The sequence below is a fragment of the Motacilla alba genome, chromosome 7 (genome assembly GCF_015832195.1).
Source record: "Motacilla alba alba isolate MOTALB_02 chromosome 7, Motacilla_alba_V1.0_pri, whole genome shotgun sequence".
Taxonomy (NCBI): domain Eukaryota; kingdom Metazoa; phylum Chordata; class Aves; order Passeriformes; family Motacillidae; genus Motacilla; species Motacilla alba.
The window spans coordinates 8,478,803-8,500,867 of NC_052022.1; the positions used below are offsets into that span (position 1 = coordinate 8,478,803).

The 22,065-nt window shown below is 37.1% G+C and overlaps 1 protein-coding gene across 4 annotated transcripts in view; it reads right to left on the bottom strand.

Moving 5' to 3' along the window:
* The window catches only part of CCDC93 (coiled-coil domain containing 93), a 32,979-nt gene that overhangs the window by 3,844 nt on the left and 7,070 nt on the right, over window positions 1-22,065 (bottom strand). For 3 of the 4 annotated variants that reach the window (XR_005257569.1, XM_038142645.1, XM_038142648.1), the window contains exons 5-20: window positions 20,830-20,928; window positions 19,710-19,766; window positions 17,577-17,677; window positions 16,427-16,466; window positions 14,915-15,007; window positions 14,396-14,446; window positions 13,330-13,416; window positions 10,238-10,354; window positions 8,750-8,812; window positions 8,494-8,567; window positions 7,854-7,935; window positions 7,453-7,524; window positions 6,306-6,377; window positions 5,937-6,045; window positions 3,343-3,425; window positions 263-300 (exon numbers count right to left, since the gene is read on the bottom strand). Coding sequence is in view for 3 of the 4 variants with exons in the window: in XM_038142645.1 (XP_037998573.1) it covers window positions 263-300; window positions 3,343-3,425; window positions 5,937-6,045; window positions 6,306-6,377; window positions 7,453-7,524; window positions 7,854-7,935; window positions 8,494-8,567; window positions 8,750-8,812; window positions 10,238-10,354; window positions 13,330-13,416; window positions 14,396-14,446; window positions 14,915-15,007; window positions 16,427-16,466; window positions 17,577-17,677; window positions 19,710-19,766; window positions 20,830-20,928 (1,238 nt within the window). In the remaining variant the exon portion in view is untranslated. The remainder of the gene's footprint in view (window positions 1-262; window positions 301-3,342; window positions 3,426-5,936; window positions 6,046-6,305; window positions 6,378-7,452; window positions 7,525-7,853; window positions 7,936-8,493; window positions 8,568-8,749; window positions 8,813-10,237; window positions 10,355-13,329; window positions 13,417-14,395; window positions 14,447-14,914; window positions 15,008-16,426; window positions 16,467-17,576; window positions 17,678-19,709; window positions 19,767-20,829; window positions 20,929-22,065) is intronic. The other variant, XM_038142647.1, reaches the window with a different exon arrangement.

The following is a 22,065-nucleotide window of genomic DNA, read 5'->3' on the forward strand; positions in this document are numbered from 1 at the left end:
TAACTCCAGCAAAATTATGACTGAATTTCCACATCTAAAGAGTCAGATATTAGAAACATATGTTGGCTATAAAAGTTACGTAATTCCAAGTCCATGATTCCCCAAACTGGCTTAAACAGAGTTAATAAACTATTCTATAAATCACTTTATGACTATACAACTTTCTAAGAAATTTTTTAGTCTCTATAACTGGTGCCCACTCCCATTTGTCCATCCAACTCTACCACTCTCTGCAGCTATGAGATAAAGAACCATAACTTACTGGTGGAAGTTGTCATGGATAGAATTCAGTAAGTTAACCTGTGAGTTGGAAAAAAAATTAATAAAATACATATTTGTCTTTTCTGGTATGAGTTTTCACAGACAAGAAGATGAATTTTATTTTAAAAAATGTTACTATACAGATAATGCCCTCAAAAGCAGACAGATGTACAAAAATCAACGTGAATTTTCTTTCAGAAGATAAACCACAATCCTTTTGATTTAGTAAAATCTATCCCACTGGTTGAATGACAGAAGCAGAAGTGTTGGACCACAACTGATATTTTTAATTTTTCTGGCACTCAATTATACCACTCAGAGTTTTCCAGCATGATGCCTTCCCAAACTAAAGCAATAAAGTAAAATGGCCTGTACATGTGTTCAACATGTGTTGGAATTTGACATAAAAGCAAATGTTGGTCCAGTGTTCAGCAGTGACTGTTGACATGTGCACAAGCACATCACAAATAAACAGGAAAAAAACACTTTTGCCTTTGAGATGGGAAGCACTCAACACATTCTGAAGAACTGTTTCCACACAAGGGCTCTGAAGACTCTCTAAGCAGTGCAGGAGCAGCGGGTGAATTCCTGCCCTGCTTTATTGTGCAGATGAGGTTTACAGGTTCCCTACCAGCCAGGCATCATTACTCACTTTGCTGATGTGTATTTTACTGGGTGCTAAAAGGTGAGCTAACAAAAAGCACAGAATGGCATTTCAGAGGTGTGGCTTCTCTTACAAGACAGTAACATTGCATTGAATGAAGACAAAAATAGACATTTCTAACATTTATTCCCAGGAATATTTTGCTGCTTGTATAAATTCCCCCAACTAATAAAACTATATGGAATACATCCTATGTAACTGCCTTTGATTTTTTTCCCTGGTTTTTTACATATTGCTGAGAGCATTGGAATTCAGCAAGTGGAAATTAATGTGATCCTTTCTCTCAGCTTTGAATACATCTTGCAAGTCTCCTGTGGTTAAGCCTTCCAAGCAGTTTCTCCTTTTGATGAGTACTTGAAGAGTTCTGCACTAAGCAAACCCAAGGGCTGCAAACAGAATCACCTGCCCCACTGCCACAGAAAGCTGAACTCATCTCTCCTAAATCTAAAATCCTCCATGTGAATGAGATAGCAATAAGCAGGCATGGCAGAATCTGCAGGTGTTCCTCACCTTCCCTTGGATAAATTCAAACAAATTCTGAACCGGCTCTCAAGCAGCCAAGGTGCTTAAGATTCCTGTAATTTACAGCAGTGAAAATACTGCATTGCTCATCAATATTTGCCATGTTCACATCCCTGCCTCAAGATACTCCCCCTAAGCTTGTGCTTGAAAACATAATTAGAGTTTATACAGATATATACACATTCAAGCCAGGAAAAGTAACCCTGCCCAGCAGTGCTGCACAACCACGGCATAGGAAGAGTGTGGATGTGTTACACTGCAGTGAAATCAGCATACACAGCCCAAAATTGAAAGATATTATGAAAAAAATTACTTTCAAAGCCTTTAAAAAATGCATCTCTCTCAAAAGAGGGTTAAATATGAGCCATGATCACAGAGACCTTTCATGACAGAACTAAAACCCTCATAGCCCAAATTCAACTGTACAACAATTCTTACTTTTGTTGTTTTAAAGCAATGATGCTCAGTGTGTTTTACAAAAGGGCTGGTTTGGGGAGGAAAAGGGGGAAAAAAATCTCCCCAAAACCCAGGAACAAGACAAAGTGCAAGTATATTCCAGAAATCTTTGTGAAGCACAGATGCCAAAGACATGTTTTATACACTATTAGACAATATTTACTTGCTGAAACCTTGGTTCTAATATCAAATGCATCTCAAGGAAATCTCAATGATATTATACATGTAACTAAGATGGCATCAGAAGACATTCAGAATTCCCCTGTGAACCCCCAGAAGGCATTGAATTATTTTGGCAAGAGTACTCCCAGTTTATACAACAGTGAAGTAAATCTGTTCTAAATTCTGTTTCTCTATTCTCTATAATCTGCTTTTTATGTCCCCATTTCTAAACCAGTCTCTCTATAATTTTTAAATTTTCAGGCATGCCCTCAAAAAAAAAACCAAACCAAAAATAAAACAAAACCTCCAACAAATAAATGCTAATGTAGGGGAGAAGTTAAAGTAACGTTAAATAATATAGCTTCATGCATTTTTAAAAATATGATATCTGACTTTTCTAAATGGAAAAAATGAAAACTACCTAATGTGGATTAGAATCAGCTGCTTAAGGGAAGGAAATGGTTGCTCATGATCTCCAAAACAGGATGTGAAAGGAGACTGAAATGTGTCTTTACATAGTCAGAAATTTGACTACTGCTTGTCTCACAAACTAAAGAAATATACCTAAATAATGCAAAACTCACTAATCTGTTCTTGTTTCATTAGAATAAACAGAGAAACCTGAGGTATCAAAACATTTTGTATTTTAAAAGTAAAGTCCTAATTTTTATTTTGTCTTGTTTCCTCCTATTTCTGCATCTTTACTGAAATCAGACACTTGCAATTGCAAAGAAAGAAGACTGAAATCACTCAGTTATGCTCAAGAAAGAAGTGAACTCTACATAGATGGGAAAGAGGAGGGGAAGAAACCATTCTTTCATGAAAACTACTCTTTTGACCAAGTAAAATCAACAGCAAATACAGTGTAGGCAGCTCAGACCCTGAGAACTAAATCTGATGCTGCTGACAGCAGCTTAAATTTGCTCTCCGAAGTTACTGACTGTGGTCTGGGTTCATAATAAAAGGCATTGACTAAAAACAGAGAAAAGGGTGATTTGGTGCTATGATTACAGAGATATTTACTGATCAAATATTACTCATGTTTTGAGAGCACGGTGAGTGCTTAAACATGCTGTAACAACAGCAATTCTTTCACAACTCAGACCACTGCCCCTCCAAGATTACAAATATTCTTAGGATTCTGTTGTTCCATTTTTGTTTACAAAGACCAGTAAGTTTGCCCTAACAGGACTTAATATGGTGAAAGCCAAGCAAAAACTTTGTATTTCCTTCCCCACAGACTGAATACTTGGAAAATAGTAATAACATTTTCTTACCTCCTTTTCCAAATATACTTTCTTGTCATCCAGTGTATTATAAAGAGTAAAAAACTGCTTCGTTTCTTTGTGAGTTGCTGAGACTGCAAACAAAACAAAAGGGGGTAGAACAATAAAAGAATATGAGGTAAAATGGAACCTGTAAAAATACTCTGTAGGCTTTATATAACATATTTTCCACTATCAATAATGGAACAGTCACTAATGTACATGCAGAGGGAACATCCTCCCAGAGTTTCTCTCAGCAGGCTTCCAGCTATCATCTCTTACAAGAACAACACAGCTCAGTGTCTAAATTAAGCCCCAACTGCTGACAGCCCTTTCTGCCAACCCATTTGGCACCATCAGCTGCCTGTTTGTGCTTCCCTCCAAAGCTGTACCCTGACACCACCCAGGCAGCTGTGCTGCTCACAGTGGCCTTGCCTGTGGTGTTGGAGAGGCACAGGCTCAGCAGGGAGAGGGAAGAGCAGATAATCTTGGTAGTACTGTGTGGAAAAAAAGTGCATTAGACTATAAATGTCAAGCTGTACATGTGCAAGATGCCCAACAAAACTTTTGCTGTTTTTAAGTATTTTTATCTTCCTTATAATCTATGTGTGGTGATAGAATTAATACTTTCTGGTTGAGGTGGTTACAGCAGATGTTGGTCAGAGCTCAGCTGGGAAGGCAAGGCTCAGACATGCCTTCCCATTGGGCCTACAATATGATACTCAAATCTGCTGAGTGTTCCTCTAGCCTTTAGTTCTTCAATGCCTAAGGAAATCCAATGTATTTGTGACTCCCAAGGAAAGAGTTCAACAGGCAGCAAAAGTAATTCTGGCTAGAAACCACAAGCTGGAAAAAATGTATGGGTTAAAAATGATAAACCTCGGTGAAATCTTGCTCGTTAGTCTGGGATTTGCAGAACTGCCAAATGAAAGAGGCCTTTCCCAAACCATTTCCTTCATGCACCTCCTTCTGCGCTTCCAGCAGCTCTGGTAGTCACAAGTCTTTCATGAGTGGATTCCACAGAACAACTCAGAAAAACTTTCAAGATTTCACCTGTGTTGGAAAGTTGTGCCAACTTATGGAACACACCAGACCCCATGCAGGGTAAAACAAAGGGGGAAGAGGAAGAGGGAACCAATTGGCTCATTGATTCTCTTAAACATTTTCAATGGAAGAGGTTCAGTTAGGTCAAAACCAAAACACTGAATATTGTCACCGAAAAGGATTCTGGTACAAAAATCACAAAATCACTAAAGTTTGAAATTAGTGCTGAAGACTGTCCTGTCTAACCCCTTGAAGCAAAGTTCAAAAAAACCATGTTTTGGCAACTGAAGGTCACTTGAATCTATCTAAATGAAAAGCCTCTAAGTACCTCTAAAAATACAGCAATTCACAGAAAAACTGGCTAGAGATTTCCAGCTCATTTCTCTGGAAGCCGAGCCTGTGCATTGCAGGTTCCCAACCACGACTGAGCAGTGTGTTATCCTGAAGATACTATTCACACTTTGTACTTTAGAAAACAAAGTCCCATAAAATTCAAAGCATCTTAAATCTAGACCCAAAGCTGCACAAGTCTCTTTGATGCTCATCTCTGTACTTCAGGTATAAAGGAAGCTCCATCTTTTGGGCAGGTGTCTCTGACCAGACATGACATAGAATTAGACATGACAGAGAATGTGCAGAAAATTTAAGGAAAAACAACAAAGCTCTTTATAGCTGGACTTGTTTAAATAAACTGCATGGCACAGCAAAGAGGGGGGAAGAAGCACTGGACTTGTACTCACATCCATTCCATGTATTTGGACAATACACGTGGAGGACAGCACAGAACTGTGCCACTGGAGATGCCTCACCAGGGCAGGGGATTTGGATCCCACTCAGATAACCAGTTTGGAACTGCTCACCCTTCCAGAGCTTGGTTCACACATATATTTAATAAATGCAGAATACCTCTGAATCATTAGCTAGGTTTTCTTATGCTAACACACAAGCTAGTTAAATAAACACCAGTAAGCATACTGGTCTGTTATCAGTTTAGTGGAACAACTCTGAAATTTTATTCTATTTGCACCTTTTCCAATTTTATAATTTCTGATCATAACAGCTAAAGACAATTCTGCTCCTACCAAGATATTGCAGGACGGTGTTAATAAAAAATGAAAGAAACCAATCCCCTCGAGAGACTGTTTTTACTTTGTAGTTCTTGACATAGTTTGGTTCAGAACCAGTAATGTCATGTCAGTGGAAACAATAAAAGCAATCTAATGGTAAGGCAAATTAATTAAACACAATTCAAATTTACAGCAATCTCACTTGTAAATGGTGAATTAAGGACTTTCAGAACATACTGGCCATTGACCTAAATGACAGAACCTGCTGCAGATAAAATTTAGTCCAGAGATCTTGTGCATTGGGTTTCACCCTCAGGAGGATTCTTAAAGCCCAGCTTATAAAACCTCGAGAACATGATGTGTAACATGAATACCAAAATTTAAAATACCACCAAATCAGTAGGTGCTGTTGTTACATGCCATATGCTTAAAATGCAACTGCCCTCCTCTCAGGGCTTTAGCCTTCAGCAGGATGGTCCTGCTTGATATACATACCCTGACCGTAAAGTTCAATAAATCTCTTCTGATACTGTGTGAGCTCAGCTCGGCTGGGTACTTCATCAATCTTGCGTTGTAAAATGGCTATTTCTCTGTTTCTTCGTGCCTGAATAGAAAGTTAGGAGGGGAGAAAACAAAGCCTCTTCTTGTTCTCTTCTTAAAATGGATGAAGCCCCCCCAGCAATACTTTGTTATTAAATAATTGATTTTAAAAACAAAAAGCTTTGGCTGAGGATCAAATTTTTTTTTAATTGATTTGTGACAGAAACACTTGTTAAAATTAGAACAACAAAACAAACTATTAGAAGGTTCAAGATAAGACAAACATCAATAATTTTATACAAGTAAGGACACAGAGTAACTCACCAGTAGCAGGCGGATCTTTTGAAGTTTCTCTTTCTCAGCTTTGTACTGCTGTTCTATAATCTTATTTGGCTCCTGGAAGTTGAGAACCCAAAACAATTGTGTATTACAGTAGCATACGAGAGCTGCAGTGCAAAAATGGGCAGATTTGGTTTGTTTTCTGGTTTTGCCTACCTTTGGCTCCCACAATATCACCAGCATTTGTTGTTTGGGGTTTTTTAAAATAATAATTCGTTATCTGTATTAAAAGCCTGACATCATTTACTCTAAACAAGGGCATTTAGATGGTTCTTAACTTTTGATATTTTTAAGAGTTATCAATAGCTTTTGCACTTCTTTACAACAGTCACACTTTAAATGAAGATACAAATCCAAAAATTGTCAGTACCCCTTGTCTGAGTGTTTATACTTCGATTCAGAGGTGAGGTTATGAATAAACAAAGCACCTGAACAGAACATAAACCCTCTGACATGTGTTCTAAACTTCCTGCAGTGTGAAATTCAAGGTAACTTTTTCTTGCTAAAAAATTTAAGATTTCGGTTTGCACTTTAATTTTTTTCATGCTGTGTTGAGGACAGCAGCATCACGAAAGTTGTAATCTGCCTTGTTCCAGAGGTATGAATGCATCAAATGTTTACCCACTGAAAATAAAGTCATTGAAGCTTTTCCTTCTCTGTTCATTCATTATTCATTGCCATCAGTCTGGATGCACTTGTGTTAAAGTCTAACTTCTGACAGCTGCTCACTGCATGCAGTGCACCGAGCCACTGAAAGCTCGTGCTTTCATCCTTCAGATAACCCCACTTCTAAGGAGAAAACAACCAAACCAGACATTCTTTCCGAGGAAGACATGTTTCTGTCAGAGATATGCATAGCTTTTAGCACAACACCCAGAGATTCTTCTCTGGTACTACAGAGAAAAAGGATCTACAAGCAGAGCCCCATGGATTCTGCAAAAAGAACAGATAATGCTGTTGCTGTTTGCAGACTCCTGTATTTCTAGGATTATTAGCCTGAACTGTGGCTTTACTGAGCTTTTTAAATATTCCAGCAGATACTTTAAGGCTTACAAGAATGTCCCAGAAGTCGGAAAGACTTAATCATTCCCAAATGCAATTTGAAAATAAGAACTTAGGCTTTTGCTAATACCTGTTCCTCCCCATTTTCCGCTGCTTCAGCTTTCAGAGTCTCAATATTTTGTTGTAGTCTCTCCATTTCTTCCTTTAAAACAAACAAAAGTTGATTTTTTTTTTAAACTGAGACCTCTTATCTTAAGAGGGGAGGGAAGGATCTTGACAACACAACTTTTAACAAAATTTCAGAGCTGACCATAAATTTGGAAGATTGAATAGCATTCCCTGCTTAAGGGTATTAAGGAAGGCCACACTCCTCCCTGCTCCTGGGGTGCTAATATTCACTATAAACATGGAGCTAGCAGTACCTGGGGGTGTGGAACAGATGAGAGCCAGGCACACACAGCACAACAACACCAGGAAAGAGCTTATTTACCAAGTTTTAAACTAATCCTTCTAGGAGACACTGGAACTTACCCTACAATGTGCTTTGAACTCTTGCTCCTGGCTTTTTAGGTTTTCATTCATGGCCACCAGTGCTCGCAGACTCTGTAATATGCTAAATTTGAAGATCCAGTAAACTATGTTAGATTTTTAGTTTCTAATTTAAACAGATGGAGAATTAGCATCTATTAAAACAATCTTAGTTCTAAATAAATTTACAATAAAACCTGGGTAAATTAAAACCCCAAATATGAGCACTGATATACCAAGGAAAGACGAAAGAAAGACGAAGTGTTACACTGAATATTCTGATGGCTTTGTTATGTTTCAACCTCATTACTGTGAAAGTTTTGAGAGACTTCTATTTAAATTATGTGAGATGAAGGCTTCAAATACGAACAAAATAAATCAAGAAGGCCTCATCTACTTGTCAGATGTGTCTAGGGTTCTTCTGTTTTAAACACCTACAATTATTTTGAACTACAGACTGACACTTTTCATTCTGACTGAATCCTATTGCAGTATTTCCCTGTCTCTGGAAAGCAAGCTGGAGAATAATTTAATTTTTAAATTTTAGTTATTTGTTAAGGTTGACAAACCAAGAATCATTGAATGATTCATTTTAAAACCATTATTTTTCAGAATTTCAAAGGTAACAAAGGAAGAAACTTACCTAGAATCTGCTTGGGATTCTATTGTTTCTAAAGCTGCCAATTCCTTGTCCAGCTTTTCACTGTAACTCTTAACCTAAGGGTTACAATTAATAATAAATCGATACTAAATTGATTAATAATAAATTGACTTTCCCACACCATGACTTCAGTGAGTTAAGCTGGCAAACACCTTCACTATTTAATACATTCCTTCACAAACAGAATTTCTCAAAAAAGTTTCAGCTATAAACAGCACAGAAAAAAAACAAAGATTACCTCTGTTAATGTCTCTTTTGCTTTGGTACATTTTGCCTGCAGATCAGCACATTTAGCTTGCAACTGTTACAAAAGAGAAAAAAAAAAGAGTCGGATTCTATATTCACACTAATTACACCTGTAATGGAGAACAGAGAATATTTGAGCTGTTCATAATGGTTGTCTGTCAAACAGCAGGCCAAGCATAACAAACACTGTCTTCTCCTGTCAGCTACTCTTGCATCTGATTGCAAGAATTCTGACTGAATATTTAATTACTGACAGCAAACATTTACCACCTGATCCTTTAGGTGTAGAAAGTCCAAAAATAAACAATAGCTTTTCCAAAATAGAGGCCAACAGAATGGTGACTTATTGGACAGAATCTCTGCTAAACTGCTCAAACTTCTCTAGCCTGGCTGCACTGGCCTAGTTTCACACCAAGCTAAGAATGAGTCCCATTTTATACTTCTCCAAATAAGTCAGGGCAATTCAAGACTTGCACAGAAGCACCATGGCACCCAACCACAGACACTTCCACACCAAATGACCAAGCTGCTTTATGGGTTTCTTCTGTGTAAGTATGAAAAGTCTAATAAGGCAGTGAGCAAAATACGTATTATAAACAAATATTAAGACATTTCACTTGTCAATTAATTTACAGAGGCTAATTTTAGCAGAACATCCTTCTTTAAATTCCCTATGATTTAAGATACGATTGCAAATAATAACAACAAAAATAGGACATTGTTTTCAAAAGTGGAGCAAAAGTGAGCAAACAAAAATGCACATGTAGCTCAGGTTCACTTCCTTTCATGCTATTTTAGTTTGCTGGTCACAACACAGAGCTGTGACTTAATGTTCCACTCTTCCCCTTCCACAGTCAAATTTATAAAAAGAAAGCTTTTTCATTGTTTTTTATGATTTTTCACCAATACATTTTATTCTAACTAACTAAAAAAATTTAAGTCTGGAGTCCACATCTCATGAAAAATGACATGAATCGTTAGTTTTGAGAAATCTTGCCACAGCTTTCTGCAGTATTGAAGCCAGAACTCCATAAATATTTTTTAAAAGACAGGGTTCTTGACTGTCACTGATTTCAAAGCTGCTTTTGGCAAGTGGTAAATGAAATTCAGCCAGGAAATTCTTACTTTAGTAAAGTGATAAAAGGATTATATTTGGCTTACAGCTGTCAGTGCATTTTTTCCCCATATAAAAACAGCACTGAGATGGTTATGTACTGAAAACAAGCTGCACAGAATTAAAGGGCCTCAACTGTTAAAATGGAAAAATCATGGTCCTTCCCAAAATTAAGGCTGAGCTAACTGCCCCCAAGAACACAATCTATTCTCACAATCCAGGGGCAATGCAAGCAGAGAAATCAGTGTTCAGCGTGACAAATTGCTGGTGCAGAAGATAGCTTCCAGGTATTTTCTGGATGGCAAAGACTTTGTGATCAAGCACTTTTATCAATGTTTTCTTCTTTATTACACACACAATACTTACCTCTTCGAGGAGTTTGGTTTTCTGCAAAATCTGCTTGTTGAGAGATGCCACCTTCCTTCTGTGTTGCTGGGCAGCTCCAAGCCGTTCCGGTCGCTCCTCAGCAGAAAGCTCAGATTGCTGAAAAACCAATAACAACAGCCTTTTGGATCTCACAGCATTGTTTTCTGCTTCTTCAGAAGCTCTGGAAATACCAAGTGGGACACACCTATGATATTCCTTATCAAGAACTGTGTCCCATTATCCAAAAGAATGACTTACTGATTTACCTCACATCAAACTAAGCAAGCAGCTGAACAACTGAATTATATTCCAAAATTTACAGGTAAAGTGAGCTAAAAAAGCCGGTTGCCCTGGGACAGGTGGAAAATACTACAGTATTCTAGAAGACAGACAATTTTTTTTTGCATCAACATTATGGTTAAACCTGGTAGAGTTCAATAGAAAAAATACACGCATACTAAAAAACACCTTAAGCCATGGTAACTTGCTGAATCAGAGATGTTCCACACCCCAACACGTAGCTCCAGAATTTTCAGAAGCCTTGAACAATAGTGTATTCTGAAACAGAGGCTTGGATGAATCTCCATGCTGAATGACAATGACATACTCAGTGTGGCAGATGCATTTAGCACTCTGGGGGTTTTTTGTGTGTGCACCAGCCTCTGAGAACTTCTCCATCCAGCATGCACTGCCAAGAGTGTCTCATAAACGCATAACAGAGACAGCAATCTGGATCCAGTCTCCTCTCCTCTCTGAATTGTGAAAGCAAAGCTGACAGAAACATTCTTTATAAAAAATAACATTTAGAATAGAAAATGTATATTTGCAGTAGACAAAAGCATCATTAAAAACCAGTGATATCGTGATCTCTAAGGGATTATTTGCCTAAAAATTATTTGTACCTTTTGAAAGTCTTTGCTTTGATACTTACATCCATCTGTTTTTGTAATTTGCTTCGTGTACTCAGACTTCTTTTTTTCACTTAATCCATTTTCCAATATTTCACTAGAAAACCAGTTAATTTTCAAGTACCTCAAGTGCTAATTTATAGTCTGTCAAAGGCTTCAATACTAAGTGCTTTTTGAATAATTACCAAATGTTGACAACTGCTACAATGCATAATCAGCTAAAATGCTACAAGGAGTGTGATATACTTTTCACTCATTCTTGCTCCTGGTTCCACTCCAGGCAGATGGGTAAGCAGCTTAATTTTAAATGAAAATAAGAGGCAAAGCCTGTCTTCCTCCTCTCCATTTTCTATGTAATTCATATTGAAGAGCAGCTTAATGATCTGTTATGTTTTTACATCCACAGCAAGAAAAGACCAATTCTGATGGCTTAACCCAACAATTCAGAGGCTTTCTTTGCTTTTGTTGTTAGGGAAGGAAGAAATGCCTCTAAGCAACACCTGTGACCCTGAACTACTCAACAAATATATACTCAGTCTTACTTATTCCTCTCATTATTTAGTCAAATTACATTCCTTCATTATGTTATGCATTCCAAAACCTTACCCTTCCCACCACCACATTTAGCCTCTCACATGCATAAGATACAAGAGGAGGAAAATGGAAATGCAAGAGAAACAAACATGAGCTAAACCAGTCTGAGACTAATGTTTGCAGAAACAGTAAAAATCCATGTAGTACAGCTTTGCCATTAAAAAAAAGTGGATCCTATTTCAAGAAGTGAACTTTACAGCTTGCTTTTTGAAAATGGAAAAGAACCATCACTAATGTCTCTGTTTAAAGATGATCAATTTGCTATTCATTAATAATTTTCTGCCAGTATATTCAGAAGGTGAGGAATGACACTACAATCCTTCCTCCAGTTCACTCAGCAGGTTAACATGGCAGCAGAATGAAGGGGCAAATGCAGAAAATTCTAAGCATTGATCTTGTGCAAAAATGCCTTTTGTAAGAAAGGTCCTGGCCCATGGCAACATCAGACCTAGAACGTGGCTTGTCATATATCTTTACTGGGCTTGTGGTGAGACAAGACCCAGGTAAACAAATAAGCACTGCTGTGTTTCTCAGGCTATGTGCAGTTACCAGGGGCTAAGACTATTAGAATTATATCCAACATTGCTGATGCTTCAATAAACTCTTTGATAACATCCTTAATTTTTCTCCTGGTGCATGCATACGTGCACAGAAATTCTATTTTTTTATCACATCCCATAGATTTGAAAAGTGATCTATTTCTGGTTTGACTTGAATCAGTTCTTACTTTTCAGAGTATTAATCATTGCTCTACTATAATAGTCAAGGTCCTGCTCCCTTCTCTCAGAACAGAAGAAATGTAACATTGAAATATGACCCTTGGGCTTCTGCTCTTCCAATCTTTTATAATAAAGAAAGGCCAAGAATTTGCTGTTGAGCTATAGGGTTTATCTCCAAAATGGGAAAGCTCCATACCTCAAATGTGTCAACAAAAAGGAGGAAATATGAGAAGACTATTGGACAAGTAAGAGCGACCTATAACTCATATCTGGCAGTGATGTATTGGATGCATTAATTGCTTGAAGAGCCAGATTTTCTTTTCACATTACTGCAAAAAACAATCACAGCTGAACACAGTAACTGGAGCAAACACACACATTTAATTGCTTTGACTTCTCAAAGCAACAAAGGTTTGGGTTTGAGAAGATGAGATTCAAAACTTGAAATCCAGGGCATGACTGAAAACTGGAGTCCAGTGCAAACATCTGGAAATCTGAGTGGAGGAGGCCTAGACTTTTCTCTGAGCAGGCCCACAGAACTGTACTTCTGTATTTAACGCTGAGCATTTTAAAGCATATCAAGAATTTAGGCCTCTAGTTTGAATATATAGAACTCAGGCCCCTCTTCAACCATGAAAGCATTTAGGCAGGTCTTGAACCCAAATTAGGCACAAATGCAATTCAGGGGCATGTACTATCACAACAAAAGCCTGGGTATGTTTAACTCTGAACTCTGGCTGTGCTGCTGCCCACAGCATGTATTAGAAAGTGTGTTTCAAGAGAATCATGGCAATGAAGTTGGCAGCTTAAAGCCCAAATTAAAAAGCTATCAAACACCACATTGTGAAACCCACTCAGGTAACACACTTACCTTTTCAGCATATTCAGACACAATTTGCTTGATCTCATCTGACTGGAGTCCAACAATCTGGCCAACTGTGCTTGCTGTCAGTTTGCCCTGCAATTGTATCAAGAAAATGCTTGGAGCTTTGGAACTGCCTGCACTTTTACACTGTAATTTCCAATAAGCTCTAATTTTAAACAGAAATCTGCACAATGAGTAAAAATCTCTAATCATAAGAAAATTCAAGGAAACATTCCACCCTCCAAACATAATTTTTCTGATAGAAATTTCTCACTTAATCGTTTTTAGCAAATTTTTATTCTTATTTCAGAAACTTAATTTTTATTCTTTATACGGAATTTTGCATTTGCTTAACAAACCTCTAAGCATGCAGGCATGTGCAAGAATTCACCTTTAAACTGCATGCATGTATAAAACCAGTTTTCAAACAAAACTGAATTCTACAATGGATTTCAGTAGAAAGCATGTGAGTCAACTCTGAGACTAATTATTACCTTTTCTTTCATGACTCCAGCATAAACAGAAACAATGTTTAACAACTGAATTATTTCCAGTCCTTTCATCCAGAAATCAAAGGACAGACTACAAGTTCCACAATATCATTAAATTCAACAAATTAAGAAGATACATATCCAGAATTTTCTATCTTAGACTAATGTTGTTGTATTTATAAGTGCTTTGAAAAGAACCTTGGAAGGCACGGTTTTCCAGCACTCTCCCCAGTAATCCTCTGAATAATTTCACAAGATGAATAAAGCAAGATAGTGCATCTTGGGTAGCTGCAGAGTGATGTCTTTCCCCTGAAATTCTTGTAGAAACCATTTGAAATAGGCATTTATTTATACTGTCATTATCATTTCAAGGCAAATGATGAACTAATTAGCCTTGTAAAATTTAGTGTCTTCCTAATTCAACCATTTTTTATGCACTCTCCTTATGAAAATTTAAACACAGTCATTCCATGACTTCAGACGTGAATCAGCAGCCTGATTTTAAGAATAATTACCACAACCATAATTTAAACAAAGCTGTATCAGTTTTGAAAGCTGTATCAGTTTCAAATGCTACTGACCTCTTCTGTTGCCATTGCAGCCATTCCAGTCATCAGAGTTTTAATGCGAAGCTACAGCAAAACATGAAGAATTATACATAACAATTTAACTCCTATTTTTTAGCAATTTTTCTGCCAGGGACACATACATGTAATTAGTATCATATAATGTGTATTTTAAAACATGCAACAAGGCCCAAAGTCTGTGAAAACAAGAGCTGGCTAAAGTTACCAAATAGAAGGAAAATTTCTTGTAACAGTAAACTTTCACTCAGACTATTCAGCTCCCACTGACAAGCAAAAATCAATCTTTTTAAAAAATGACCAGATTTAAGAAATAAAAAAAGAGGTTTGGGGTGTTAAACACCAACAAGCATTAATTTTGTGGATCAATTTCAGGCTCTGTATTCTCCTGTGGGAAGCTACTTTCACTTCAACTAGCCATGGAAATTTTCCTTCTTTTGGAGAACGACTGTGCAGTGAAAATTTCTGCTCTCCCCCAGGTAAGTAACTCCCATGCCTACTGTGCCTGGGGCTCACCTCTTCAGCAGCCTGAAGATCATCTTCATCACAAGGCTCAGCTTTCCCTGCTGCTGCAAGCCCTGGAGGTAGCACTGCTTTTTTATCTTCAGCCTTTTAAAGAAAAATTGAGAGATTATTATACCTAGCTCGAATACTCTGAAGTGTTGAGAAAGACATCAAGAAGAAAACTGGAATGTAGCTGTTCTAATTATATGAATACATTTCAACTACTGGAACATCCTCACCCTCCAAATCATGCCAACTGAAATGCAAACCTTCCCGATTTCTCACAGTATTCCAACTGTGTCTCTGGCTTCCTATGGACTTATCTGATTACTTATCTGAACATTCCTTATTCCACAGCCTTCTGAGAGTTGCCAGCCTCAGGAGACAACCCAGAATATGATACTGACTACACAGGACAAGACTGATTTTTTTTTTTTTTAAATAAACCGTTTTTGCAACTTAATATTGTGTAAGAAACATACAACATAAAAATTGCCAACATGCCTGGTTCAGTTAGAAGAATTTGTACCACTGAAGTAAAGAGAACTGAGGACAGCTGGACTAAATTTCTAGGTCATCCTACCACACCACTAACATATTTCACTGTCCACTTTTGCCTTACTGCAGGATCAGCTTCCACAACAATCACGATGAACATCTAATATACAATATCCCAAAGGCAACAGAATTTTTGAAGAAACAAAATGAACTCTATAAACATGACTAGTGGTTACTCTGAGGGGAAAACAGGCATGTTTTTATAAAAACTTGTATGTGGAATATTGAGATAATGAAGAAGAGCAACTTTAATCTACTCAATGTATTGTTGGGTCCATGACGTGTTTAATGCATTACCTTCATTATCTCTGTAATCAAAACTTGGAGCCAAATTAATATCTGCACTGAAATAACTGCAGGTACCCTGGATTTTATGGACATTTTAAGATGCCATAATCATCAAAAGCACAGCAAGAATGATAATTTTCAAGAAGGACAATGATTTATTTATAATTTTATTTATTTATAGGTTTCTCAATCACATTAAACAAAGTGTTTTGTAATAAATGCCTATAATATTTCTTACCAAGTTGAATGGTTCTTTAAAAAGAAAGACCCTTTAATGATCACATTATGGAACACTCAGTTGAAAAATACTAAACAGACAAAATATGTCATTACCTAAAAGTAAAAGTCAAGCTAAAACAAACCCAATGCCCAAAGCCTCTTTCTTCTAAACAAAAAAAAACAAAACAAAACAAAAAAAAAACCAAAAAACCCCAAAAAAACAGTTTGCAAAATGTGATCTGTGAGCAGAGATGAAGGAAATCCTTTAAAAAGAGTAATCAATTACACCTTTCATGGCATGCAGATTGTTAATTGCAGTTAGCCATTTTTAAAATCTGCTAATAGTAGAAGTTATAGCTGTCTATTCTGCTGTATTCTTTTAAGATTTAACAGTAACCAACACTTCAACAATGCAGTTCTTCCCACAATTTGAGCAATTTTAAATTAGTATATTTTTACCTGTTCTGTTTTTCCTGCTTGTCTGCTAAATCCGTATCTCCTAAAAGAACAATAGTAACATGAAGGAAAAATACTGTTGTTTATGACTTCCACAAATACATTAAGTTTTTAACAATTTTCAACATAAGATATGCACCAAGAGCCAGGATCAAATTAGTTTTGAAATGTTTCAAGTAAACTAAATAAGCAGGTACTGGAGCATATTTACAGAATGGTTTCAGATCCATCATCCAAATATTCCATATTCCTCCCACCAGAATTTGCAAATCTTGACTTTCCATAAAATATTGTCAGGTAAAGCTCATGAGAGGAAAAGGCACTGCTCTCTTCCCATTTGAAAGTTGATCCTGAGCTATTACACTACAGTCCATGTTACTGTTAAAAGGAAAGTACTCAAAACGGTGAGACAAAAAAAAAAAAAAAAAAAAAAAAATCTATGGCTTTGGGGGAAAAGAAGCCCCAGATGATACAAAATGGAATTCAGATGTAATCTGCACTCCTTAAGCATTAAGAGCTCAGACAGCAGACAAGATGTCCTTACCACTAAACTGTGAAAGGAAAACTGGAAGTAAAAACTAGAAATAGAAGCTTTGTAACTTCATTTTTATGTGTGTGGAGAGCTCACAGGAAACCAGAGGGACTTTCAGGGATAATGGAAAAGAGAAAGCCTTGGTAACTTTGTCTCCAAATGAAAGTTTGCAGCAAAGTGAGAAGACAAAAGGTGCAACCATGATTCAGCCTCCTGATGCAGCAACCACATGAGAACGAGAAAAAGAAGCAACAGCAGGTCCTTTTTCACCAAATTTTCAGTGGATTGCTTGCAAAAACCTAATATTGATTGACACACACTACCTGGAAGGATGATGTATTTAAGCTGTTTTTAAAAAAATCAGGTATGTTAAAAAAAATACACCCTAGAAGGAGCATAAAACCTGGTATCCCATTGTACAAAATATGGTTCACAAACATGAGGACTGTCCAGTCCCCAGAGAATTTACAGGGTAAGGAAACAAAATCTGAAACCAAACAGGAGTAAATCTGAAATAGTACCATTCTGAAGTAGTAGGAAAACCCTACCACAATCCAAATTTTATCTGTGCTGCTTGTAATACACACTATAAAACCCAGAGAGCTAAATGAAGCTTTTCACCTGCCATATTCCAGAAGTGTAGCATGAACCTTTGATTCCTCATCCAGCAGTTCCTCAGCTCCTGCCTGACGTTTGTATTTTCTCTGGGGTTTGTAAACCTCCTGCAAGACAGTGAGTGAGTTCAGAGCTTGTAAAAGGGTTTTTTATAAAAAATAAGTGAGGAATTGTCATCTAAAGTGATATACACACTGTTTGCTTTCCAACTCAACACACCCAAATAAACATCCTTCACTTTCTCTTTTTGGAATTACATTATAAAACCTCACTGAATTAATTTCTAAGCAATTTGCTATAGACATTTTTAAAGTTAAAAAAAAAATTAAAAATTACTTTAACACAAAACAATGTCTCAACCATCTCTTCTGTCATGTTTGAAAGAATAAAAAGTAACATACTCAACACCTGTTAAAATAATTTGGCTAATGTCACCATCTAGAAATGTTACTTTTTTTGTGAATTAATTCTATTTTTAAACTCTGATTAGATAATTAAATGCAATTATTATTTATTCAATGATCATGTCTTACAATGGAATTAAAACAAATTTTACTACAATTTAAGGAAAAAAAGGTCTCAAGAAGTTTGGTAGTAAAATGACTTTAATCTGCTGCTATCCAAGTGTAATCTAATAGCTTAATAACAGCCTGTCAAATAAAACAAGAATATACAATCACTATTTTGTACTGATAGAGCTGCTTCCAATTTAAAAACAAAAGGGAGAACATTTCTTTTTAAATCTGGCTTCCCATCCCACACAAACTATTATTTTCAACAAACAATTCCTGCACCATAACACTGCTGAATTGGCTTTCCATCTTTTTCAAAGATGTGATCCCAAAGTGGAGATTTCAAATAAGTACAAATTGATAAAGGGTGAGCTAATGTGTAAAACAGAACAGGAAAGGCAAGTGTTTCTAGTTGGAGTAAAAGATTCATTATAAGTCTGCTAATAATCAAAAAACCCAGTCAAAACAACACTTTAGAAAGTGTAATTGAAATTTCCAAAGCAAGAACAATTATTCAAATAGATTAACAAAGGAGCTACATTGGTCATCACCTGGAGACTTTCACTGCAGTGTTATTCTACAAACACATGCTGTAATTCAACCACATATATTACACTCAGCAGCACTCAGGTCATTTGTACAGAAAAACAACTACCTCCCTCCAAATCCTGACAAGAGAGTAAGGTGACTTGTCTGGCCCATTACACAACCTCTCATGTGGCTCCTTACACTCAGCACCTCCATCTATGCATGAAGAGCTCAGGGTGCCTGGCTAGAGCTGTCTGAAAATACAGTGATTTTCTCAGGAGAGCAGGGTTTCACTTTCTACTGAAGAGCCTTGAAAATGTCCAGATTTCTCCTCTCTTGTCAAATGCTGCCCTGGAATTTACCAAGATGCTCCAAAAACCCACAAAGCAGTAGTGAACTACTGTGAGTCAAACAGTGAACTGATGGTCCCAAGCAAAGAGGAAATTAGAAAGCAAGGACAGAAACTCCAGTTGCCAGCCAGACAGCTGAATTTAGGTATGAGAGTGAGAGAGCCTAGGTATTTTACTATTTTACCTCTCTGTAGCATTCATGAACAAGCTTCCAAAAATACATATACAAACAGTTTATCCAAGAGTTAGAAGATTTGCATGTGAAGAGGGAGAACACAGGTGAGACCACCTTTCCCAATCAACATCTGCTACTTGGAAACATTTCTGAACTAGGGTGTTTACTTTCATTGCTAATTACAAGTGAAAAAGTCAAGTTCTGAAATGCAGATAATTGAGATCATCACCACATTAACTAATTTCAAGACAAATAGCACAAGTGCTGGTAGCTTCAAACACACATTTAAGTCTGCTGAGGGTTTAACAGTCTGTGAGCTACCCTGTGACTTTTGTTTGATAGTGTGGGATTCCACGCAGCCCATACAGGCAGTGGATATGGTTTATCTCCTCATACAGTGCACACCTATCAATGTGCTATACTGGCATGAGACCTTTCTCAAGGATGAAGATCAATATGTAACTTAATTGGGATCTTCTCCTGAGAAAACCCAATTATCCCAGAATTAACCACCTCCATTTCATTATTAAAACCACTCACTTAGCCACAAAAAAAGGAAATCTAACATACTTACAAAGATATCAGTAACCGTTTTGAGTGCCTTCTCTTTTCTTTGCATGAATTCATCATCCTGAAAGACATTAGTGGAGATAATTAAAATACTAGGAATGACACTAAGTCTCAAACATTCTAATGATTCTGTGAAACAAAGCTGTCAAACACTTTCTGAGTTGCCCAATGATTTGGTGAAATGTTTGTGATTTGCTGTAACAAGAAAAGTACTTGCTTCTGCCTTCAGATGGGAGATAGGTCATCAAAACTGTGTCCAGAGCAGCAGCCTGGCTGCTCTCTGCTCAGGCAGTACCTGACACAAAAGCAGTCCCAGCCCACTACTGGGATCTCCAATCTTTAATACACTATTAAGAAATTAAGCTGGGATAGGCTTCAGGTGGAAAAGAGAAGTTTCCTGTCCTGTTTAGTTTCTAAGCATTAAAGATAATAATTTAAAAAAAATCAAAATCTAAACCACCCCAAGTTAATAAAATCTGTCTATCGCAATACTAGGGACATCTACCTTTAATCCTGTTACTAAGGGACAAAACTTGAGTTCTAGATGTTAAAAACAAAATTGCCTTGTGATATGTAAGAACAGAACTGATGGCTTTGCACTACAGGCACATACCCAATCTCATTCAATCTCTCCTCCTCTACCAAGGCAACTTCATCTCATTGCTGAAGAACAGTTCAGTTACTGAGTGAAGTTTTTTACAAATCTAGTTTTCAAGAACAAATTTTGGGGTTTGGATATAGAAACACCACAGCTGCCTTTCAGCACTCTGAAAGAAACCCCAAATTATAGAGTATTAACAGCACATTAGCTCTCAATTAGCTACACTAGGTTCTCCACAGCATGCTGGGTGTCTCTGAACAGTTAGAATGACACAAAAATACCAAATACTGCAGAAAAACCAAGGCAATCATTGGGCAAAAGTTAACCAGAATCTACAAAATTTCTGTCACAATAATGCTTCATTTTTTTTCCCAGATAAATTTGTAGGGGATTCCTTTAGGACATATTCATAAAACAATGGCAAGAGCCACTCTGGTGAAGTGTGCAGATTTCAGAGCTGTGAGGCTGGCACTGCAACTGAACATCTGACATGGAACAGAAAGAAGAACTGCCTTGATCTTACCTCTGGCAGTCTGTGGGTTTTTTGAAACTGTGATATAGAGTAAGAACGGACATAATCTCCCATCTCTTCCCTTGTTTCTATTGCACGTTTCACCAGCCACTGAAAAAAAAATTGTATTAGCTGAAAACAAAAGAATAATAGCAGCAAGCACCAAACTGCTGCCTAATTTTTTAATACATAATAAAAACTAAAAGTACATTTTTAAGCATGGAAACAAGAGCATGTGATTTATTTGTAAACATGGCAACCCTTTGGCCTAACCCTAACAAAATGTGTCAGTATTTGCTACTTTATAAACACTTCTTTTTCTTTTGTGCATATGTTTCTTGTATGAAATTTTCCTACTGTAGATCACTCACTGGTTTAAAAGACTACAGCTCCACCATGAACAGACATATCTTCAAGCCTGTGAAGTGCTCATGAAGAGCCACATGCCTGTGCAAGAAAAAAGGCTTCTTCTGACATTTATAAGACCACACAAAAAGCCACAAAATACTGAAGTACATTTTAAACAATGTTGGAGAAGATAAATCTTGCAGGCTGTTGACAGCCTGTGCAGGAGGTCACAGAAGAGATGAGATCAGTTGTGGGATCCAAGTTTGAACCAACAACTGTTTCCTGTGCTATAACCATGAACCCCTGGAAAGTGAGGGGAACATGATGACAACAAGAGATGAAAATGAAGAATATTAATTACCAAGAACATCTCAACACAAGACTGTGTACATACTTTTGCCTGTGATCATATGCAGAATTTATTAGGAAGAACAGCAACATTTCTGCCCAATGGAATATTTGTTAGATTTTTAAAATTTTTTATTTAAGTTCTGCTACAGTCCATGGCAGTGAGCCAACTCAGCCTAATTTCTTCCTGTAGGGAAGGATCCATCTAAATTCTTGCACAGTGCAAGAGCTAATGGGGCACAATGCCAGACATCAGTGCAAGCATTTGTAGTATTTGAAAACTGATTTGAGATTTACAGATAGCAAGTGGAATCTTGCTTTTAACAGTGAATTGAATAAAGTGCCATTATCAAATACATCATTCCTACATGGTGTAGTCAGCATTTTATATTTTGCATGGTCTTTTTCAGAACACAGCATTCTGGTGACACCAACAAGTTTTCTTGAAAGTCGGTCTTGGCTGGGATGAAATGAGGAACCTGCAGTATGTGGAGCAGGCAGAACTTCACAGGCACCTGATAGAAAGCCACATTTTTTAAACCAAGATCCTCT